General features: G+C 39.6%; 1 protein-coding gene across 3 annotated transcripts in view; it reads left to right on the forward strand.

Moving 5' to 3' along the window:
- The first annotated feature begins 896 nt into the window (after positions 1-896).
- fras1 (Fraser extracellular matrix complex subunit 1) overlaps positions 897-19545 on the forward strand; it is a 101550-nt gene continuing 82901 nt past the window's right edge. For all 3 annotated transcript variants that reach the window (XM_026211168.1, XM_026211169.1, XM_026211170.1), the window contains exons 1-2: positions 897-1354; positions 2235-2266. In XM_026211168.1, coding sequence (XP_026066953.1) covers positions 1288-1354; positions 2235-2266 — 99 coding nt within the window. In that variant the 5' untranslated portion in view covers positions 897-1287. The remainder of the gene's footprint in view (positions 1355-2234; positions 2267-19545) is intronic.

Here is a 19545-nt window from a genome sequence, read left to right on the forward strand (position 1 = left end):
GCAAAAAGTCCCCTGTTGCTAAGGATTTAGAGATCAATTTGTGGTTGTATGGAATGTTAAAAGCTATGCAGACTTCTGTATATACACTATTTACATTTAAAATTATGCATTGTGCAGATGCTTTTGTCCAAAAGAACTTATAAGAACAAAAGCAGTTCATCATAGAAACAGCAATATTCATAAGATCTACTGCTAACTTGTCCTGTCATCCCCTAACTATACCAGCAGGTGGCAGTAGAAACTTACGCTTACACACTTTCTAACTAATCAAGCTCCGATTGAATGGCAATGCAGTACTTTCTGCCTTCATTTTTTTTGTCGTTTTTTTAAATTCAGAATATCCTTTTTAAGGTAAGATTAAGACAGGTTTTGATAGCTTTGTATTTAAACATTTAACCATAAGTGTAATTACAAGAAGCATTGGTCTCTTATGAATAGAGTAGCTATGTGATAAGTTATGTGGAGAGATTTTAAAACAACATTTGAATATGCATCATGGTTAAAAAGCTCTGAATGAATTTCCTAAGTCCACAAATGTCCAAATTTTTTTCCCTTTTTTGTCCTTGAATGAGCCCCAAGCAAGGATCAGATAGCCCTGCTGCACGTGACCTAGGAATCTTTGACCGTTAAGCTCACTACTATTTTTAGTGATATATATATATATATATATATACACACACATACATACATACATATATTCTAATGCATGCACAACGTTGTAGAAATATAATTCGCATGATTCCACCAAGTTTGAAGTGCATTTTAAACACAACCTAAAAAAATCGCAAAAATGTTAGTTTCTTCCATAGCACTCATTGATTGCCACAAAACCTGATACCCGTCAAAACTTTGATGGCAATAGGTTTTGTTCCCACAGTGGTAGAGGGGGAGGAGGGGGCTTCTCAACTCGTGAATGCAGCTGGTCGTGTCTCTAGTAACTCACTTTAAAGAGCAGCTCGTATACTCAGTGATTGTTAGTGCCTGTTCCCCTGTAATTACTCGCGTTCAAGTTGTCTTAGTAATGGCCCCGCACTTTTAAGAGGAAGGATTTTGGTGTGGGAACGGCTCTCTGTGAGGAAGTTTCGCTGGAGAGCTCACTGGACTGTATCTACTCGGGACTGGATGCATACCAGTAACGATACCGACCGTCCGCAAGACTTCAAGCTCACGCGCTGCTGATTGATTCGAGTCCACAGGAGAGCAACGATGATACGCACTCATTCACAATCAAGTTAAAGCCGTTGTATTTTTTGTGCATTTTGGATTAAAACAGGTTCTAAAGTGAATATGGGTCCTGTTTGGATCCTCCTAACCGCTTTAATTGGATACAGCACCAGCTTGCCCGGAGCAAAAGGTTTGTATTTCGGTACTTTCTGCTTTTTTTTAACCGTTAGTTACAATAAAATAAATGTACAATTCAAGATGAATCTGTTTGTCCCATAGGTACGCTTGGAAATATGATTTTAAAAAGCAATGCGCAATAGAGAGCTTTATAATATTAAATAATCGCATGACTACGATGTCTCAGAAGGGATGCTGTTTATGAAACAGCGCCTGCGTCCTATCTGTTATCTTGATCTTCCCACATCAACTTAATACATTTGCATAAATTCACTTTAGCTCAGTCGCAAATGATGATTATTTAGAAGTTCATTGACAGTCAGCGTTATGGCTATTGATTCTCAAGATAAATGTGCATTTCCTTAGGGAAGCATGCTTTCTCGGACAAGTAAAACTTTGATATTATTTAGACATCATAACCCAGTTAACTTAAATCTTCACAAGAGTTTCTGGACCATATTTTTAAGATTACCTCATGCAAATTTGTATGGTCTTAAATAGCATTTGTTTTCTGGTTAGTTTGCTTGATTTTAAGTGATTTGCTGCATAAACCCTGTATTTAAATAGTTAAGGGTAATTATTCCCATCTGTATTTGTATTAACATTGTAAATTAATGTCAAACCTATAAAACTAAGCAAGATTATAACATGCTGACATCCTTGTTTTTATAGCCTGTGAGGGTAAACCGTAAAATTTCATGAATGAACCATGTGGCAGTCTTTGTGTTCTTACACATTGAGCGACAACAAGGGCATTTAAGACATTGTTGGACACATGATTGCCATGACTTGGACATTTGTCCACCATTAATCATGAACTTGTCAATTGGCCTGCAAGTGAAGATGTATCGATCCTTTTCCACTCTTGTTCACCTCATTTTCTTCATCCACAGGAGCATGTGTCCATCAAGGCTCATTGTTCGCGGTACGTATCCATTCCTCTTCTTATTTTTGCTTCTTTTTAATCTGATTAATGTACTGTTGAGATTTGTTGCTTTAAGCAATAACCCTGGCCCATTTATGCAAGCCATTGTGTTGTTAATTATTTAGAGGCCCATTATCACAGCACTGGCATTGAAAGGATTCGCCTGATAAAGTATCAGTCAGAATGGGTCTCACAGTCACTACAGATGTATTTGAGGAGAAGTGCCTCATAAATAATGAACGTGCTGACTTTGTGAATGGTAATGAGGAGGAGATGGTATAGACTATGTATCTTGAGAAATGGAAAGAAACCTTATTCAGGTGTTTCTTCTACAGCTCAGTGCAAATTGCACAGCCCCTCTCAGATTCCCATGTGTTTTGTTGTTTAGAATGATGAGATTGCACTTTTTGGTTGTTCCTTTTGCAGAACTAATGCTTTGGATGTTAACGTGCATCTAATCTTTCAGGAATATTTAGATTGTAAGTGCACAGAGGCAATTTCTTTTTCACAGAAATACAGAATAAAATCTCCAAAACAAATGCTTAACACAACTTTCATACATGGAACTGTAGTGCACAACAGGTTTTCTTTGTGGTTTAATGGAGAGTAATGACATCTCTGACTCTGCTATTGTGTAATGACCGTAATTAAAAGAAGTGTAAACACAGCAGCCAAATTCCTTCCTTCACTCCCTGGGAACTGGGAATGGAAGTGAATAGTATGTGTGCATTATTCCCTATAACATGGCTCCTCCTGGGATTCAGGAGGCTTTGTGGGGAAAGGGGGGAGAGATTTGGGATGACGGTCATGGACAGGTGGAGACATGCTGGAGGGAGTCAGGAACAGGCTCAAAAGGAGTTCAAAAGAAAAGCCAGCCAAAACACCTGGACAAGGAGCCACAGAGTCCTGATATGAAAAAAAAGAGGGTTTAAGTAGCAATTATGACCACAAACTCTATTTTTTGTTGTTAGCAAAATCAAAGCACTGGTTAATATAACAAGTGAATGGTTAAGCCCAGACAAAACTGGGTATACAGTTCAAGTCTTTTTCGATTTATTTGGTTTCTTGGTGTAATAGAAATATTATAATAAGAAATTTAATTCTGTATAGTACTTGTACAGCTTTTTTAGAGATGGCTAATTGTATGTTTTCCTTGTTAACCTTTGAACCCTTTGTTTGATGATCAAAAGTATGGGGTGTGGAAGAAATACCTTTATTCAGCAAGGTTGCTTTAAATCGACCAAAGTTACCGTAAAGAAATTTATAATGATGCAAAAATGTTCTCTTACAAATCAGTGCTGTTCCTTTGAACTTTCTATTCGTCAAAGAATCCTGAAAAAAGTAGCACAAATTCCACAAGAATAAAGTGTGTTCACCCCAAAATGAAAATTCTGTCATTAATTACTCACCCTCCGTTCCAAACCCATCAGACCTGCTATCATCTTCATAACACAAATGAAGATTTTTGTGTTGAAATCAGAGAGCTCTCTGATCCTCCCATTGACAGCAATGCAAGTAATGTTTTCAGGTCCAAAATGTAGTAAGGAGATCGGTAAAACGTGACATCAGTTGCTCAACTTTAATTTTGCGAAGCAAAAAACTAAACAAAACAAAAAAACAATTTATTCAACAGTTCTTCTCCCCCACGTTACATCTTCCACTGGGTACTTTTTAGAGTACCCAAGAATGTAATCCATGTAGTCAGTGTTTTTTAAACTTTGTTAATCATAAGAGATGATTCTTGAGAACCATGTCAATGTGTATTAGGATGATTTCAGGAGAATCACGTGACATTAAACACTGGAGTAATGACTAATGAAAATTCTGCTTTACTTTCACAAAATTTACATCTTAAAATAGTTATTTCATGTTGTAATAATGTTTCACAAAATTTATGATCAAATAAATGCAGCCTTGATGAACATAAGATGGGCCTACTAAATAAAAATAAAAATAAAATAAAACTTTACTGGCCCCAAAACTATAGTATATTATTTTTTCCTGCTGGCAGAAACTAACCATTTGTTGTTGTGTGTAACAGTGACATGAATTTGGATGTGTATTTGTTATTATTGTTGTGTGACACTGGGTTGAACAGAGCCTGTTGAGAGTTATTTGGCAGTTGGTCTGAAGTTTTTCTGTCATTATTTATGACTGTGATACTTCAGCCTTCAGCATTTTTAAATCAGAGAGTGTTAAATGCAACTGAACTAAAACAGTACATGAAATGACAGATTTGGGGACATCTCAGGAGTTCTAATTTAGTTTGAGCAGACACTGGAAGAAAACAGCAGTTTTGTGCGTGTCTGCCGTGAAGAGTCTTTTCAATGAATACAGTATTAAGATTAATGAGACCCAGTGCATTAGCGCTCACCCTTTCCATTCAGCAGCACACTCTGAAATAAGGTACAACACCACATCTAAACATATCACTCATGCCCTGGGGCACAAATTCCTTGCATTGCAAGTAGTCCGCCTCTAAGCAATTGAAATGTAGGGCAACTCAAGAATAGAACTGACTAAACAGAGAAAGGCGTAGATTTTGCTCGTTTGATTGGCTTTAAAATAAATTATTTAGCTAATTTCAATGTAGCTACAATTTAGAAGTATCAGTGGGAGAAAAGCTAATTTTCACATTGAAAAATTTGGTAAATGGCTACTTACAGACTTAAAAAGATTCAACCTCTGTAGGACATTTTCTGAAACTATAAAGAACAAACAAGGGACTCATGAACAAACATCACAAAATAAACAAACAAACAAACAAACAAAAAAAAGTTTTAGATCATCCAATTTACCACACACAATATTAAAAACCAAGGGTTCCCAAACTTTTGAAATGGGTTATTATAATGATTTCAGCTATTTTTTGGTCTTGTGGACTACATGTAAACATCTTTTATGTAAAATATCTTAATCTGGACAGTACTAAATAAAAAAATAACATGCATTTTGTATGTTCTCTCTTATTTTGTAAAAAAATATTCTGATTTTCACAGATTCTGCAAGGGCTTCCCAAACTTTTGCATGCAACTCTATATTAATTTGGGATTTTATTTTGTAATTTTGACCTCCCAATAAACTCAGTCATGGAAACACAATACTACAATTAAGAAGTATTAGTAATGTGAGCGTCGCCAGTAACTGACCCCTAGATTGGTCATTTAATACTTGCCCCGTTTAATATGCACTCAATGCACCTGAATCTGTAGTTGAACCCTAATCCTGCAGATTTTTACATTGAAACATGTATTAAAACACTTCATAGAACTGACATTCTCTGTTGCTAGTAATCACAAACCTTTTTATTTACTGTCAGAATTGATTTATACAGTTATCATTTGCGGTAAGCAGAGCCTGTTTGTTCATGCTCTGTTAATGAATGGGTTATTCCATAGGCTTCCTAGTGTGGATTACTTCACATAGCTTTATTGGGTAATCCTGCAGTCCTTTAGGTACCAAACTAGATTTGACCCCTTTCTGGCCCCTTGAACACATACAATTTTGTCGCACTGATTGAGCTAAACCGCAATATGGCAAACCAGTTGGGTAAATAGCATGCAGGGATGTTTAAAAAGTGGCTTAGCAGTCTTTAAATTCCTGGATCTGGGATTTTGTGGATGCTCAAACAGAGCACAGATTTTTATTTTATTGTTCTTCAAGCGTGTACATAGATGCTTGTTTAAAAGCAAACACCCTGCTCGACTAATAGACAAGCACTCCAAGCAGGCTGACTGGTCTAAAACCTCCTCAAACATGTAGTTCTAGCTTGAAGGTGCCATTTCTGAGTTGTTTGTCTTGAGGTCATCGCCTTTTGTTCCTCAGGTCATTCCGAGTGATTATCTTACAGCTTTTAGTTGAAGCGTGTTTGCATCTTTTCTAAAACTGTGGACAGATTGCTAGTTTTAAATGTGTGCATTCTTAAACATAACCTCACAGGAACAACCAACCTTTGTCTAATGTTTTTGTTATTAATGTGGTGATGAACTGTTTCTCCAAGCAACTTTTCTCATTCTCTGCCTACTGAAAGGTTAAAAATGATTTTTAATATAGATCATCCAAAATTTTACAATTCTGGCATCATTTACTCACCCTCATGCGGTTTCAAAGGTGAACATTGAAGAAGATAATTTTAAGAGCTTTGGGAACCAAGCGGTTTTGGTGCATGTTGTTTTTTCTTTCATGCCAGAAATCATTAGGATATTAAAGGAACACTCCTCTTTTTTTGAAAATGGGCTCATTTTCAAACTCCCCTAGTTAAAAAGTTGAGTTTTACCATTCTTGAATCCGTTAAGCTGATCTCTGGGTCTGGAGGTAGCACCTTTAGCTTAGCTTAGCATAGATAATTGAATTGGATTAGAACGTTAGCATCTTGCTCAAAATATTTTTCCTATTTAAATCTTAAAATTTAACTCTGTAGCGACCAGGGGTGCAGCAGGCGCAGTGTTATTATGCAGCACCTGAAAATAGTCCAAAAGAAAATAAATATAAGCTAAGCTAAAAGTGCCTCCACCGGACCCGGAGATCGGCTGAATGGACTCGAAAACGATAAAACTCAACGGTTTAACTCAAGGGGAGTTGGAAAATGATTTAAAAAAAAATAAAAAGTGGAGTGTTCCTCTTATGTTATGTTCCATGAAGATTTTATATAAATTTCCTACCATAAATATATCAAAACGTAATTTTTGATTAGTAAAATGCTTTCTTAACAACTTAATTTTGACAACTTTTTAAGCGATTTTCTCCAATATTGAGATTTTTTTTTTTGCCATCTGAGACTTTAGATTTTCAAAATATTGTCCTTTCCTAACAAACCATACTTTAATGGAAAGATTTAGCTTTCAGATGATTTATAAATTTCAATAAAAAAACTGACCCTTATGACTGGTTTTGTGGTCCAGGGTCACATTTAAAGAAGTTGACATAGCAATTTTTTCAGTAAAAACAGCAGTTTATTAAGACAGACTTTGAATGTTGGCAGCACAGAGGCTTGGTTTGAAAGTTTAGAAACGAACTTTGGGGAATGGATGGGTGGATAAATAGTTGTTGTGCGGGGGAAAATAAGGAAATGTTTATGAGGCTTCCATTTGATTTGACTTTCGGTTTTCCTCAGATTAAAATTTTACTCTATTTGGGGCTTCAGTGTTATATTAGATGTCGTTTGAAATGAACTCCAGAAGAAAACAGCTGAGTTCGGCTACCTGTTGCTCTCCCTTAAGTGCTGCTGCTGGCAGAAGTCAGATCACTGGCAGTCAGAATAAATCATGTTCAGACATGATTCATTCTGACATTTAGAATTCAACACTTCATGCACTTCAGTTTGAACCCCTGCTCATCCACCACAAGCCAGAGCTTTTGGGAATGAAGGACTACTGTTGTGCAGAATGTTTCAAAGGCCAAACCAAAGTTGAATTGCTCGTAAGTGTTTAATTTTAATAGGAGAATCTTTGTGGAAAGTGTCATGTCAGAGATTCAGCATCTCCTTGTGGTTATCTGCACATCTGCTATTGTTTCCGTTGTGCTTTCGAACATGACTCCTTGTGTGAATTCCATGGAGACAAGCGGAGGTGTAGCAACAGAGGTGCAGAAAGATGGTAGCCTGAGGAAAGACAGCCAGACGGGGCCTGTCTCTGGCTCCAGCCTTCTCCCCCCTCAAGTGCCTAATTTTGGTTCTTGCCCATATTCTCTTGTTCAGTGGCAAAACAAAGGCTTCACGGTGTGGCCTGCCGCACAAGATGACAGGACTGAGTTTGCACTTGTTTTGCTGGTAAAAAGAGATCTTCACACATCAAATCTACAGGTCTTGGCGAAAGTCCCAACTGATAACAAGGGATCTCACATCAAGCCTCAGCTAAGGAAAATGTCTTCCAATTCCACGTTCTTTAGCAGCGTTTGATAATGAACTTAACTAGAGGCAAGCCTCTGGCAGGTTCATGCAACAAAATGAATAGCTTTTATAATGAGCATCAATTCAATCCAGGTTGGCATTTATGAGAGTAATTTAGGTGTGATTTGCGTTACAATTAAGGTGCGTGATCTTTATCTTGATTGTGTCTTGGAATTTTATTACAAAGCTCCTTTTCAGACTGTTGAATGGAAACTCCTGAGATGTTTTGCCAGTTTAAAAGGGAAATGCTGGGTGTCTTTTGTGGAAATATTAATCCACCTCATGAATGGCCCCTTATCACCGGTGCCAGTTTAAATGGTGGGGAATTAGAAAGCAAACACATGGCAGACTTTTGCAATGCTTTATAGTTAAACTTCAACTCCTTAATTGCAGGACTGCTCTTTAAATTAAAGACATCCCAAATCACTGCTAACATATGCACTGCAATCAAAAGATATAACATCTCGGAGACAATCATTTATACAGTTTAGTGTAATTCAGATAGACTTTTTAACGTGTTGTGGTGAAAACATTGAGCGGATGCATAATTGTATATATTATGTGTTGTATTGTGTAAATACTGCATTTCTTTGCTAATCTGATAAGGATGTTTAGTAGCATTTAAGAAGTAGCCTACTGCTGATATTTGAAACTGAGAAAATTGTCATTCTTTAGAGCTGCTGGATTGGTTGCACTAACCTTTGACATTGTCTTGAGCATCTGACGCATTTTAAGAGGTTCATTGTCAATGTTTATTTGTTTGTCTTTAAGCTGTGTGTGTGCTATAACTTCCTTTTTGTTAGAAACTTTTTTTTTTAACTTTGTCTTGTGTTTCTCAATGAATAGGGAACACTGCCATTCAAAAGTTCTCTTTTGTTCGCCCAGGCATTTATCTTAATAATATGAATATTTTGAAATATTATAATTTAAAGCTGCAGTCTGTAGGTTTTGCCTCTTTATCGCCATCTCTGTTTGAAACCTGCATTGCAGTTACTTGTGGAATTATTTTCATTACGTGGGTTGTGCTTCGGCACGGCTCCAGCAAACATGAATCTAATGTTTTGAGGAGTATGTGTGGCTCCACACCGGTGTGGATACTGTACTTAGAATCCACAGATTCTCGCCTACGTCTTGGAATATATGACCCAAATAAGAATTTTCACCGGATGTTGTCATCAGAACAAGTAACAAGTCCGCCACGTTTGTTCTGACAAACTGAGGGAAAATGCATTACAATAAATTGCACTACCAATGGTGATTTAATCTACCAATGATTAGCTCATGTCACACCACTTCAAAATCAAATTGTTAATGTTAACATCAGCATTGCGTGACTAATTGTTTGTAGTGTGTATTAGCGGGTAGATTTCAACTACTGTACAGTTGCAATTTCTAATTGTCATACCATTCGAATTTCATATTAAGAAATTATTTTAACCCAAAAAGCAAATTTTTCATTTTTTTTTCCATTTAAACTTTCCACTTTTTTTTTTTTTTTTTGCTAGACCACCTCCTCCAACAGAAAGCCTCCCAGGCTGTTTCTTTAGGAGTTAGAATTAAAAAGACGTAGGGGTTCAGATCAACTCAATGGAGTTAATGGTGGGTTAAGTGAGGGCTCTAAAGGTTAGTGACCTTTACGTAATGGACCTTCTCATAAGTGTGGGGGTCAAACTGTGACAGGAAGTGTGTAAAGGGTGTCTGTCTATGTACTGTAGCAGAGAACAAGTTTGAACTCATTAGTGAAGTAATCAGTCTCATTCTCTTTGTTGTTGATTTCTTAACTGCCTTTGGCTCACTTACCAGTTAATTGAATGGGAGTATTTAATAACCATCTTTTTATATGAAGATTCCTCCAGTTTTGTTTTGCCATTAAACTTTTCAAAGATTAGGGAATTATATCCTCAGCTACACAAGCTGTCTTTAAAAGAATAAATGAAAGGACATCAAAGCTTGTCCTCAGTTGAACTCGTTTTGCCTTGCTTGGGTTAGAGTTAGAGGGTCATTTTAGCAGCCAGCTGCCCTGTAAGCCCTGAAGCCCCTGCTTCTCAGTGGTGTCTAGATGCTACAAACAAACCTGTGGGTGTATTAATAGAATGCAATTACATCTGCTCAGGGTCGTGCTGCCCCATGCCTTCCCGCTGGACACAGGCATTCTTTATCTTGTCTGCTGGAAATAGCAGATGGCCTCTACCTTCTTTCTTATGCGGAACCGAGTCAGCAAACTAACATTTGTACTTACATTTGTGGTAGGCCTTGAAGGTAAACAAGCCCGTCTGATTGTTTACCGCCCTCCACACAGAGTCCCAGAGACATTATTAATCTCATCAGTTCAAAGCTTCCATCACCCGCAAGCTCAGTTCAACAGCCAGACCCACTGGGGCTTTGTTTTCTTCTAATTTTTACCACAGTTTTCACACTTCCAGTATTATAGATGAAATTAGACCGGTTGGAATAGTTTACACCTGGTATTAATGTCTCAGGTGATACGATCGCAAGTGACCAGTGAAGACAGATTGGGCTAATGCCAGGCATTAACTGCATGCTAAATGTTAAATGAAAACAATGTTTTCATTGTCTGTTAAATGTGACATTATTTCTATTTTTCAAAATTATTTTACAATTCTCTGTGTAAAAAATTGCAATCTGTGTCATGAGGATATATTTCTTTATCCTCATATTTGTGAGTAATACATTCCATTCAGCTTGTTGTTTTTTTAAGTTGGCCAAAAGGATGTTACTACTTTTTCAAAAATAATTGTGGCATAGTAAAGAAAAAAAATATATATATATATAGTAGAAAACTGTTATTGTCAGACTCTTATCCATGTTGTGTGTGTGTTTTCTCCCTGTGACCCAGTTTTCGTCCTCCGGTTGATCATTAACTTGATTCCAGGTGTGTCTCCTTAGTTTCTTGTTATCCTGTGTTTTAAAGCCCCAGTCCTTTCAGTTAGTGTTTGTCGGTTCTTAAGCGGCATTCCTCAGTTCCTGTGTTCTTATCTCGTTGTTGATGGAATTAAACTCTACGGAAATATTCTCCTGTGTCTCCTCGCTTTCTCCAAGTGAAACGTGACATATTTGATGTTTAGTACCATTTGAATCATGGAAAGATTTACATCTAATAACAGCCAATACGTTGCTTATTAAATATGAAAAATTATTGGTTATGGTGTTGACCAACCTTTTCATATCCGTGCATACCTAAACTGTAAAAAACATCTAACTTCAGTTTTGTCAGATTAAATTGTAAAAGTTTGACTGAACTATCAAATTGCATGACAAACATTTTTTTTTTTTACCTCTGTGTTTTGGCCTTATCCACACTTGAGAGATTGTTTTTGTTCTGCATAAAATTGAGCTTTTTGAAAATTTGAAGTGGATATGTTTGAAATGCCGTTTTTGCATTGTAATGTACTGTGAAAACCAAGTAATTCTATAATGATGACGCATGTTTAGTCATGTCACGCATATTGTACTGATATATACCTGTTTAAACTGGTATTGTGTCTGTTATGTGCTATTCACTTTCACACTGTTGCTAAAGATATGTTTCTTTGTACAGTCTTCACACTCTTCTATAGCAGTCCTGCAAAGATGACAGAAAATTACTAGCAATTGCTTTCCTGCGGCAAAGCATGAGTGAGCGCAACTAGGATGCATCAGTGAATAGTGAGATATTTTGCTAAATAATACAATGCTGACAGAAGAATAGTTTGAGAACTTTATTATGCTTGGTATCATCTCTGAGCTTTTATGTGATTTTATGAATACAGAGTAAGGTGAATTTAGCATTTTCCAAAGTTTCAGTGTTGATGAGAAACTTGAAGAAAATGCAGACAGAGAGCTTTTTGAAATGAAACGTCATTTTAAGATTCCAGATTAATGTAGACGTAGCCTAAGAAACTGCTACATAACATAATAACATTAAACTGCAATCTTATTGAACATGGATCCACAGATAAAACCATTATTTTTCTCAAAAAAGTTCTCAAGCTGGTGTCACAAGTTTTCTCAGCTGCTGATTTTATTTAATTTTTTCTACATTGTAGTATCAACATGTCCCAAACATGTCTCCTTTGAGACAAATTTGTGACTTTTGTCACTGGTGTAATCATAAATCATGAAAGATGTTTGGGCTGATGAGTTGTCTAGTAGTTCGGGCAACTGACTCTGTCTTGCAAGAATCATTCTCTATCCTTTGATTTTTCTCTTTGGCGACATGCTCTCCTGATGTATGTGTGTTGAAAGGAATGTTCTTGCTCATTGTGTCTTCTGTCTTTACTCTCTGGTCAATGATTTGCAGGTAGACAGCACTGCGAGACTGCTAGTGCTCAGTATCCTTGCATTCCCTGTGGTTATCCCATGGCTGTCTTTCTCACCACCTGTCTTTTCCTCTTCTCCTCTCCTGTCATCCCTTTAAACCTCAAACGAACGCTACACTTAGTCTCTCTCTGTTCAGGTGTCATGACAGGTTTTGTTAGCAGTACAAAACACCTGGATAGAGTCTGCTGTGCCTCTTAATGGGGAAAACTGTAATTTGCAGCGGAAAGATTGTGAAGAAAAGAGAGGTACGGAAGGGGAGGGCAATCCTTCAAGGTATTATCAGAGGCAAGTGCTGATCTGTCATTAGCTTCAACTGTTTTGTCATTTCACAAGCAGGTGTATGGGTGAAAATTACCATTTGTGCGATCAACGTGGTGAAGAGATCTGAGAATTTGCTTTTCAGTTCCTTCGCTTTCTTTAGGGCTTCAAATTGTATTTCAGGGTTATAGATGGAGACCAAAGAATCAAAACCTTATCAAAAACTTATTTTCTCTTTGCTGAAGAGGCGTTTGAAGTAAAATGTTGCTGAAATGATCATCAATGCAGTGAAAGCATTCAAGCTGTCGCTCTCTGCGATGAGTGCTAAAGAACAAGGTATCACTAGTGTGAGGGGCCTCTGACAGTGCTGTGAATAAATACTCTGAGCTCTTTTCTCGTAGGGAAGAGTTTGACAGCACATTTATTTTGATAAGCTGGATCCAGGTGGGATGCAGGTGTGTCATTGCCTTCAAATATTTTCATAGAGCAGCTCAAGTGAGGCACGGCATGCGTATATAAATTAGGGTTCAGAAAAAGGGTTAAAGGAAATTATTTTTATTTTTTTTCAGCAAGGACACGCAAGGAATTGATCAACAGTGACAATAAAAGCAAGACAAGGCAAAGTTTATTTATATGGTACATTTCATACACGATGTGTAATTCAAAGTGATTTACATAAAAGGAATTAAAATCATAAAAAATTGTAAATGAAAAAAAATCACAACAATAAAAACAAAACAATAAAAAAAATGTAAGATAAAAAATTATGATACATAAAATACAGTGCAAAAAAGACTTAATGTATGTTAAAATGTTCTTTTGAACTGCCCATTCATCAGAGAATCCTAAAAAATATTAGTCAAAAGCATCACAGTTTTCTACACAAATATTAAGCAGCCCAACTGTTTTCAGCATTAACTTCAGTGGTGAATGTTTTAATGGCATTCTTTCACAACTTATGTAATTATGATGTTTTATATGGCTGTGCCGCTGTAGATTAAGCAGCTATGTGGCGGGAAACACTGATACACTTAATTTCAGTTTGAATTGTTTAACCGTTAACTCAGAGTGTCTTATTTAGTGTCCCTTTTTTAGTGCCTATATAAGAAATACTCATCCTTCATGGTCAAGCAGTAGTTCAGAACCTAAATTGGGTTTAAGAACCTGACAAACGTTTCACTCCCTGCCCTCAAGTCATAGCATAACTAAGCCAAATTGATGAGCACCAGAGGCACTCAAGATAAGTCACCTCTTTCTACTGTTCCATGGAATGGGAGTGATAATGAGTGAGCAGAGCTTTCATCCACCATTTTGTGTGAGGATTACAGAGGCCCTGTTTATACCTGGTATTAAGATGAGTTTTTGTTGATCCGACGACACGTGGACAATGATGAATACAAGTTTAGCACTTGTTCACTTTTGACCACTTCCAGAAGTAGATTGCTTTCGCAATGTACACATTCATGTGGTCCAATGCATACAAGCAGCCACTTAAGACCACCTCCTCTTCTTAAACATTGCTGGAAACATTGATTCTTGCCTGGCAGAGTTTAAACTTTCTAAATCATCTAAAATCGTAAGTTTGGTTTAGTTACCGATACACCCTCCCCTCAAAGAAATCAAGAAAGTGGTCGAAAGTACACAGAAAAAAACTGAATCATTTTGGGGATCTATGTAAAGAAATAAACTGCTTTTAAGGTACAACTCTGCTTTACGTTAGGAGCTTACACAGAGACTAGAAGATTGACCTTTGAGAGGGAAGTGTTGATGTTGTTCCACTCAGTCAAGATTGGGTCAGGAGGTGGACGGGTCGAGGCACCAGGTAAGTAGTCAAGGGGCACCTTTTATTGAACATACTCCCTCTGGAATATGTGTTTTGCTGCATTGGCTGGCTCTTGTTCAGAGAGAGAGAAATACTTTAACAGACAGATAACATATCCACTGCAATGATAAATATGTAAGACTTAACTTAAATTCACCGAGAGGAAAAGGTGAATCATGCAGCTTTCACCTGCTTTATGAGTTGGTGTAATTTGACATAATTCTGTCAGCCATGGGTCCCTTGCCCTTTTAGTGAAGTCACACTGAAAAGTAGTCCTGTACACTAATGAAATTAAATAGTACAGTGGCTTGGGGTGACTTATAAATCATCTCCTAATCACTATTGTGTCTTTAAGCAATGCATGTAATCCTAGGTTGTTCTAGAAAGACCGCCACTTGAAAAAGTTTACTTTAAACCTCTGTAGATTACAGAAATGATTAGGCACTAGCACTTTTTTTTATATATATATATTTTTGTAATACTTTTGACAAGTAAGTGGTTCTAAATTCCAAATACGTATATGGATACTTCTGAATATAGGACCAAATAGATTACTGAAATTGAAAGAAACTTAAAGTTTTTTTCTGTTCTTTGTAGGATTCAGTTATCGGCTACAAAGAACACTTAGAAAGTTTGTGTCAGGATCTTGGTAAGGGAGGAACTCAGGTGCAGACAGGGATTCTCAAACAAAGGGTTTATTACAAAAAGGGGAAAACAAAACCCACGAGGGGGAAAACACGGAGCAAGGTAAAGACTAAATAACTAAAACAGGACTGGACTGACAAGATAAACAAGGACTCTAAATACTAACTATAAACACTCACGGTAATACAAGGACTTCAGCGGGTACAGCACAATCTCACACACAATCACAATTGCAGAACACAGTTGAGGTACAATCACAATGACAATGAACCGACGCAAGACAGAGCACACTTGGAGACCTAAATAGGGGAAACAATCAAGACACGACAGGTGGCACAGATGGGACAATCAAGACACGACTAGGTTAACAAGGGGGGCGGGGCAAGGGAACGAGACAACACAAGCACATGGCCCAAAGACAAGGCCATGCGCTTGTACACAAAACAAGGGTCTGTCATGATCCTGCCTCAAGACTAGGAAAAATCAAGGACACGAGGGCAGGATCATGACAGAACCCCTCCCTTAAGGAGCGGCTTCCAGACGCTCCTCAAGGGAACATCAAACACGGGACATGACTGACATGACAGACTGGGACACAGACACAAACCAACAAGACATGACTAATAATAACAAAGGCAAACATGAAAACACAATGGCAGGGTTAGGGTGACATAACAAAAAAACAAACAGGGAAGGGGAGGGGGCGGGACCACAAAGTTCATGGGGGGCAGACCAGGGTGAGTGGGTGGGGCAGGAGTTTTAGGAGGACAGGACGAAGGCTGACGACGGGGGGTACGGGCAGGTCTGGGTGGTGAGGGGCGGGGAGGGGTCTCGGGACAACTGACCGGGGACATGACGGGAGCAGACAAGGGACGCGGGGCAACACTTACGGGACGCGGGGCAAGACTTACGGGACACGGGGGGACAACATCTACGGGACACGGGGGGACAACATCTACGGGACACGGGGCAACATCCACAGGACACATGACTACATCAGCAGGACACGGGGCTACACTCACGGGACACGGGGAGACGACATCTACGGGACACGGGGCCACATCAACGGGACACGGGGCCACATCAACGGGACACGGGGGGACAACGGCTGGACACTTAGGACTTCTGGGGACAGGGTCAGGGGACAAAACAGGACTGACGGGGACTTCTAGGATTTGGACAAGACGGGACAAATAATCAGAAAAGGCTTTAGCAGCCAGGACAACTGGCATCTCCTTACGAGATGAGACAGACTGTACAAGAGTCTTTGCTGCAGAGTCGGCCGCGGCTCTCTCCTCCGCTCTCACGACTGCAGACTTGAATACGGCTCTCTGTTTTGCCGGCTCGGGCACGCCAGCGCTCTTCGCTGCTGGCTCGGGCGCGCTCACCGCTGCTGGCACGGGCACGCCAGCCCTCGACGCTGCTGGCACGCCAGCCCTCGACGCTGCTGGCACGCCAGCCCTCGACGCTGCTGGCACGCCAGCCCTCGACGCTGCTGGCACGCCAGCCCTCGACGCTGCTGGCACGCCAGCCCTCGACGCTGCTGGCACGGGCACGCCAGCCCTCGACGCTGCTGGCACGGGCACGCCAGCCCTCGACGCTGCTGGCACGGGCACGCCAGCCCTCGACGCTGCTGGCACGGGCACGCCAGCCCTCGACGCTGCTGGCACGGGCACGCCAGCTCTCGACGCTGCTGGCACGGGCACGCCAGCTCTCGACGCTGCTGGCACGGGCACGCCAGCTCTCGACGCTGCTGGCACGGGCACGCCAGCTCTCGACGCTGCTGGCACGGGCACGCCAGCTCTCGACGCTGCTGGCACGGGCACGCCAGCTCTCGACGCTGCTGGCACGGGCACGCCAGCTCTCGACGCTGCTGGCACGGGCACGCCAGCTCTCGACGCTGCTGGCACGGGCATCCAGCATTGCCTCCTGTCTGCTGAGTTCCATTGGTGGTCGGTTCATTCTGTCAGGATCTTGGTAAGGGAGGAACTCAGGTGCAGACAGGGATTCTCAAACAAAGGGTTTATTACAAAAAGGGGAAAACAAAACCCACGAGGGGGAAAACACGGAGCAAGGTAAAGACTAAATAACTAAAACAGGACTGGACTGACAAGATAAACAAGGACTCTAAATACTAACTATAAACACTCACGGTAATACAAGGACTTCAGCGGGTACAGCACAATCTCACACACAATCACAATTGCAGAACACAGTTGAGGTACAATCACAATGACAATGAACCGACGCAAGACAGAGCACACTTGGAGACCTAAATAGGGGAAACAATCAAGACACGACAGGTGGCACAGATGGGACAATCAAGAGTGTGAACTCCCACATAGATCAGAGAGCAAAACAGTGAATCACAGCCTGGAAAAAGGCTAACTATCCATATCCATTTAAAAATGGATATCCCATATAGCAATATGTATATGTATATATATATATATGTGTGTATGTGTGCATATATATTTGTGTATACATATATTTGTAAAAAAAAAAGACATCAATCAATCAATCAGTCACCTTTATTTATATAGTGCTTTAAACAAAATACATTGCGTCAAGTCAATGATATCGCTGTAGGTGAAGTAGATGAAGTGACCCCAACTAAGCAAGCCAGAGGCGACATCGGCAAGGAACCGAAACTCCATCGGTGACAGAATGGAAAAAACCTTGGGAGAAACCAGGCTCAGTTGGGGGGGCCGGTTCTCCTCTGACCAGACGAAACCAGTAATTCAATTCCAGGCTGCAGCAAAGTCAGATTGTGCAGAAGAAGCATCTGTTTCCTGTGGTCTTGTCCTGGTGGTCCTCTGACACAAGGTCTTTACACTGGATCTGTATCTGGGGCTCTAGTTGTCCTGGTCTCCGCTGTCTTTCTGGGCAGTAGAGGTCCTTTCTAGGTGCTGATCCACCATCTGGTCTGGATACGTACTGGATCCAGGCGACTGCAGTGACCCTCTGATCTGGATACAGACTGGATCTGGTGGCCACGGTGACCTCGGAACAAGAGAGAAACAGACAAATATTAGCGTAGATGCCATTCTTCTAATGATGTAGCAAGTACATAGGGTGTTATGTGAAGTGTTTCCGGTTCCGGTTTACCTAATTAATGCAGCCTAAAAATTTGGATATTAAAAGCATATTAGTATGTTATGTGTATGCCAGGTTAAAGAGATGGGTCTTTAATCTAGATTTAAACTGCAAGAGTGTGTCTGCCCCCCGAACAATGTTAGGTAGGTTATTCCAGAGTTTAGGCGCCAAATAGGAAAAGGATCTGCCGCCCGCAGTTTTTTTTTTGATATTCTAGGTATTATCAAATTGCCTGAGTTCTGAGAACGTAACGGACGTAGAGGAGTATAATGTAAAAGGAGGTATGAAATGAATGAAATACTGAGGTGCTAAACCATTCAGGGCTTTATAAGTAATAAGCAATATTTAAAAATCTATACGATGTTTGATAGGGAGCCAGTGCAGTGTGGACAGGACCGGGCTAATATGGTCATAGTTCCTGGTTCTAGTAAGAACTCTTGCTGCTGCATTTTGGACTAGCTGTAGTTTGTTTACTAAGCGTGCAGAACCACCACCCAATAAAGCATAACAATAGTCTAACCTTGAAGTCATAAATGCATGGATTAACATTTCTGCATTTGACATTGAGAGCCGTAATTTAGATATATTTTTGAAATGGAAACATGCAGTTTTACAAATGCTAGAAACGTGGCTTTCTAAGGAAAGATTGCGATCAAGTAGCACACCTAGGTTCCTAACTGATGACGAAGAATTGACAGAGCAACCATCAAGTCTTAGACAGTGTTCTAGGTTATTACAAGCAGAGTTTTTAGGCCCTATAATTAACACCTCTGTTTTTTCTGAATTTAGCAGTAAGAAATTACTCGTCATCCAATTTTTTATATCGACTATGCATTCCATTAGTTTTTCAAATTGGTGTGTTTCACCGGGCTGCGAGGAAATATAGAGCTGAGTATCATCAGCATAACAGTGAAAGCTAACACCATGTTTCCTGATGATATCTCCCAAGGGTAACATATAAAGCGTGAAGAGTAGCGGCCCTAGTACTGAGCCTTGAGGTACTCCATACTGCACTTGTGATCGATATGATACATCTTCATTCACTGCTACAAACTGATGGCGGTCATATAAGTACGATTTAAACCATGCTAATGCACTTCCACCAGTGGTGGACAGTAACGGAGTAGCTTATATATTTACTTATTTTCAGTACGATGAACATTCATGTCTGTCTACTCGTCTAGTTAATCCAAACAATATACATAACGTTACTGTCGATAAACAATATAAAAACAGACGTAACATAGGACA

This window comes from Carassius auratus, chromosome 30 (genome assembly GCF_003368295.1).
Source record: "Carassius auratus strain Wakin chromosome 30, ASM336829v1, whole genome shotgun sequence".
In the NCBI taxonomy this organism is placed as follows: Eukaryota; Metazoa; Chordata; class Actinopteri; order Cypriniformes; family Cyprinidae; genus Carassius; species Carassius auratus.